Source organism: Miscanthus floridulus, chromosome 15 (genome assembly GCF_019320115.1).
Source record: "Miscanthus floridulus cultivar M001 chromosome 15, ASM1932011v1, whole genome shotgun sequence".
In the NCBI taxonomy this organism is placed as follows: Eukaryota; Viridiplantae; Streptophyta; class Magnoliopsida; order Poales; family Poaceae; genus Miscanthus; species Miscanthus floridulus.
In genome coordinates this window covers 55,991,240-55,996,590 of record NC_089594.1, presented here as the reverse complement: position 1 = coordinate 55,996,590, position 5,351 = coordinate 55,991,240, and the positions used below count along the sequence as shown (strand labels likewise).

At 45.6% G+C, this 5,351-nt stretch overlaps 1 protein-coding gene across 1 annotated transcript; it reads right to left on the bottom strand.

The window, feature by feature from the left end:
• Positions 1 to 4,813: 4,813 nt before the first annotated feature.
• On the bottom strand, positions 4,814 to 5,116 carry LOC136507483 (uncharacterized). Its single transcript, XM_066502192.1, has one exon. The coding sequence runs from the start codon at positions 5,114 to 5,116 to the stop codon at positions 4,814 to 4,816; it is 303 nt and encodes a 100-aa protein (XP_066358289.1).
• Between the last annotated feature and the right edge of the window lie 235 nt (positions 5,117 to 5,351).

Genomic DNA, 5,351 nt, shown 5'->3' with positions numbered 1-5,351 from the left:
AAAGCAAAAGTGTAGAGCTTGGCAAGTTATACAAAGTTTGTTTTTGGAGTTTTTCAAGTTGTTTAGAAAATTTTTGAGTAAATCAAAAAGGCGTAATTCGGTAAATTTCCCTATTCAAATTCAAAAGTTCATTTCAAAATCTAGACCGAATTAGGAGATGGTTATAAAAGCAAAGTTGTAGAACTTTTGATTTTGAACAACTTTTGTTTTTGGAGATTTTTGAGTTGTTTAGAAAATTTGAGACTAATTTATGAAATTTGGCAAATGGCAAACTTGTAATTTCTGTGAACAGTACTCACCGCTCAGGCTACACCGGCGGCGATCTTCGGCTTGCTTCCAGTCGCGCGCGTGGCCGTCTGGGCGTTGCGTTGGCGCACTGAAGGCTGCGTCGTGGCTTCCTTGCGCTTCCTTGGCTGCCCTATAAAGCTCTGGAGCCGCCGTCGTTCTTCTTTCTTCGCTCTCTGTTTTTCCCGTCGCCGTTGCTCCATCTCCGGCGAGCCCGTGCCGTCGTTGTCGTGCTCCACCGTCGCTGTTAAGCTAGTCCCAGCTCCGCCTAAACCTTGCGCGTCCATCTAACCCACCACTTTGGCTTGTCTTCACCAGGAACTCGAGTTTCATCGCCTTCTTCCTCGTGGCCGGTAACCTCACCGTCGCATGCGCATCTTCGTGGCCAGAGTCCGTCGGTGAGCCGTTGCCCTTGATTGATGTCCCTTTAGCTTCGTCTCGATGCTGTAGTGCTCATTTCACTATTGATTGGCCGTTTTATCCACTACAGTCGCCGGCACACCGTCACCGACGATCCTTGCTCCGCCGCCGTTGCTGTTCACGTCGACCCGTGTCTACGTTGCTTCTCCGGCCTTAATTCTTGCTTGAACGTGTTCGTGGTGAGCTACTGGACCTTCCCATGCCCTCTGTTTCCCCGTTTTCGGCTTTGTTTCGCCGGCGTAACGTCGCCGAGCCACCGCATCCGCCATGGCCGACGCTAAGCTCGTAACTCGTAGTAATTCGTCTAGCTAGTGCCTTCAGTCGATGCGCCGTGATGATGTGGTCATTTTGGTACCTTGACCGTCGCCTTTGGACTCGCCGTCGGTGAGTTTGCGCCGGTCAGCGCTGTCGTCATCGTAGTCAACACGCGGGAGGTAGAAGATGACAGGTGGGGTCCGATGTCAGTGACTCAGCGTTCAAATGGATTTTTCTATTTTTAGATTTGAATGAATAGTGTCTATTTTTGTTATTTTTGTGTAGATTTATTTAGAGCTCCAAAAATTATGAAAATTTTTGTGTGACTTCTCTGAGATGTATAGTATTTAAGAAAAATATGAAATAGTGTTTTTCAGTAAGTTTTAAATGTGATAAAAATTGCTCAATTTATTCATAAATGGATTTCCAGGATTTTTCTAGGCTTATTTATTTATCCAAAAATTATGAAATTTGTTTTGCCACTTAGTTAACATGTAATGAACATGTACTAAAATTTTGGGCTCAATTAGAATAAGTTGATTTATTTCATAATTTTGAATTAAATAATTAATTCATAAAAGCAAATAGTAACCTTTAGTGATTTAGGTTTTGTTTGGAATTTTGGATTAAGTGATGACCTTGGGTCATTTGTTCTTAATGATCCTTGGCAGTTGATGTATGTGTTTACGAAAAAGAATTAGTTTATTTGACTTGCAACTGTACCGCGAAGGAAAGTTGTATTCAAATTATTAATTTTTCATCCCTCATCGAGCATCATGTTTCGAATTCCGCATCATGTTAAACATGGCATTGTTATTACATGTAGTGAACGAAGGTGAAAACGTGGTAGTTAATCAAGCTGTTGAAGAGGTTAATCCGTCTGTTGAGGTCGGGTCGAATACTTGTGTAACGTCGCAGGAACCGGACTTTTCCGTCAACGAAGGCAAGCCCCGGATGCATACAACCCTACCTTGTGTTTTATAAATTAATTTCGCTTTTGCTTTCCGTTACTGCATTAAGTGATTAGGAGTTAAGTAAAAGCCTAATTGTTGCATTACCACCCTTGTTATTCCATATTTACCATATTACCAATCTTAAACTCGTATATGTTTAGTTTTGCTTAGCTATGCGTAGAACGATGAAAGTCGGGTGACTACCTACCACCTGCAAGTTTTAAATGGAACATTGATTAATTATGTTAGCATGTGATATGGGAATGTGGAGTAATAAATCTAGACCGGGTGGACTCGGTGTGTGTGAGCCACAAGACATGGAGGTCTTGTGAGCGGGTTCTCTCCGCCTGTGTCGATTAAGGCACGTCCGTTGTTGAATTGTATGAGGTGAGAATTTGTAGTACTAACCACATACTTCGGTAAGCCTGAACTTGGCAATTCTATTACGAGAATGGCTACTCGCGCACTGGGAGTGGAGAGATGGCGGGAATAGCGTGTACCCTCGTGGCTGGAATGTGGCTGGATTTGAGGTGTGCTGTATTCTCGGGTGGCGTGGACCCGTTCTTGTTTTAGAGGATCCAAGGGTAGGTTGATATATGTGAGTCGGGGACCTGCATATGTCGTGTGGTCTGGAATCCCCAGCTAGGCTTAATCGGTTCGAATCGTCGTTGCTCCTCGGTTATGGAGACTCAACTCACTGTTCATCATCGTAGAATTAATAACCAGAACTTGACTAAGGCTTGTGAAGAAGTTGGATATGAAGTTTCATGATCTTAGTGCAGATCGTGTCAGCTTTGTATATAATTCTCGAGAAGTTTTCTATATAAAGAGTTTTATTAAAAGAGCTTTTACGCAAAAGAACTTTGATCATTGTTAAAGCTATACCTTGAATCCCTGAGCCTGCATTACTGAGTTTATCAGTTAAGATTTTGGATAAGTCTTGTTGAGTACCTTTGTACTCAGGGTTCGTTGACCCCTTGTTGCAGGTGAGCCTCATGAGCAGATCTGTTTTGGATCGTGCTGCATGACTATCGTTCGTTCTGACGATGAGAATTAAATGTGTGATCCTTGGGCAGGATGTTTATTTTGTGTGTTAAGTATATGTTAATTATGCCACTCCACTACTACTATGGTTTGTAATAATTATGGAACTTAGTTTGTAAGGTTTGAAACAACTGGTTTGTAAACTATGTTATTGTAAGACTTCCACTGTTTTTACTCTGGTTTTGATATTTGAATAAATGTTGTAATACTGCAATGACTCTGTAACGTGATCCTGCTCGGAAATCGTGGATGATTCGGGGTTCCCCGAGGACACCCGACAGTCTTTTTAAGTTATTGGAAACATATGCATAAATGTCAAAGGTCGTCGGACAGTGACAGGTGCATGTGGGCCCTATAACTTAGGAGGTTCTGCCACAGTCGGTGCCTTTCTTCATCAGCGATCCATCGAAGTACATCATCCAGTACTCTTGGTCGATGACCGCTGGTGGCATTTGGACCTTGGTCCACTCTATCACAAAATTAGCCAATACCTAGGATTTTATGGTCGTCTGAGAGGCATACGCAATGCCCTGACCCATCAGCTTGAGTGCCCACTTCATGATTCTTCCCGTGGCATCCTGGTTTTGGACAACCTCACCGAGGGGGAAGGATGTCACGACTGTCATCGAATGTGACTCAAAGTAGTGGCGTAGCTTCCTCTTAGCAATGAGGGCGGCATATAGGAGCTTTTGGATTTGGGGGTAGGGGGTCTTAGAGTCGGATAGGACCTCGCTAATGAAGTACATAGGGCATTGTACTTTGAGGGCATGCCCCTCTTCTTCTTGCTTCACTACTAGGGTGGCACTGACCACCTACATGGTGGCCACAATGTAGAGCAGAAGGAGTTCTCCATTGGTAGGAGGAACCAGGATCGAAGCCTTCACCATAAGCTGCTTGACCATGTCAAGTGGCTCCTAGGCTTCAGACATCCATTCAAAGTGGTCAGCCTTCTTTAGAAGTCGATAAAGGGGGAGACCTCATTCGCTGAGGCATGAGATAAAGTGGCTGAGCGTGGTGAGGCACCCTATAACTCGCTATACCCCCTTCATATTCTGAATCAGGCCCATCCTCGTGATGGCTGAGATCTTCTCTGGGTTGGCTTCGATGCCACGCTCAGAGACAATGAAACCAAGTAGCATACCCCTCGGGACCATGAAACCACACTTCTCGGGATTGAGTTTGATGTCGTTTGCTTAGAGTTTTATGAAGGTCTGCTCAAGATTGGCTACGAGGTGGTTAGCCCATTTAGACCTAACCATAATGTCATCAACGTAGGCCTCAATGGTCCACCCGATGAGGTCCCCAAAACACTTGAGCATACAATGCTATTACGTAGCCCTAGCATTCTTTAGACCGAACAGCATCGTGATGTAGCAGAACGATCCAAAGGGGGCGATGAAAGATGTCACGAGCTAGTCAGACTCTTTCATCATGATTTGATGGTACCTAGAGTACGCATCAAGGAAGCAAAGGGTTTCACACCCTGAGGTAGAGTCGACTATTTGGTCTATGTGCAGTAAAGGAAATGGATCCTTTGGGCATGCTTTGTTAAGACCCATGTAGTCAACACACATCCTCCATTTCCCACTCTTCTTTCATACAAGAACAGGATTGGCTAACCACTTTGGGTGGTATACTTCCTTGATGAATCCGGCCGCCAAAAGCTTTGCGATCTCCTTGCCAATGGTCCTGTGTTTCCCCTCGTCGAAGCGATGTAAGCGCTATTTCACCGGCTTGGAGCATGGGCAGACCTTCATGGCATGCTCGGTGACTTCCCTTAGAATGCCTGGCATGTCTGAGGGTTTCCACGCAAAGATGTCTTTGTTGGCACAGAGGAAGTCGACGAGCGCACTTTCCTATTTAGAGGAAAGCGTGGTGCCAATGCGCACCACCTTGCCCTCAGGGCTACCGAGATCTATGAGGACCTTCTTGGAGCCCTTCGTTGGCTCGAAAGACCCTGTCGACCTCTTAGGGTCAGGCGCTTCTTTGGTGACCTCCTTCCTAATGGTCGTGAGCTCTCCGGAGGCAACGATTATCATGGCGTGATCGCAGCACTCGACCTCGCACTCGTAGGCATGCTGGAAGGAGGTGCCAACGGTGATAACCCCACTGGGGCCCAACATCTTCAGCTTGAGGTAGGTGTAGTTGGGGACAGCCATGAACTTCGTGTAGCATGGTCATCCTAGGATGGTGTGGTAAGTTCCGTAGAACCCAACCACTTCAAAGGTGAGGGTCTCCGTCCTATAGTTGGATAGACCCCCAAAGGTGATGGGTAGATTGATCTACCCAAGCAGCATGGCCTGCTTTCCAAGCACGATGCCATGGAAAGGTGCTTCGGTTGGCCGGATGCACGCTCGGTCAACGACCATAGCGTTGAGCGTCTCGGCGTACATT

What these genes read in the sequence shown, in the direction of transcription:
- LOC136507483 (XM_066502192.1), bottom strand. Translation starts at nt 5,116, where the DNA reads ATGGCTGTCCCCAACTACACCTACCTCAAGCTGAAGATGTTGGGCCCC.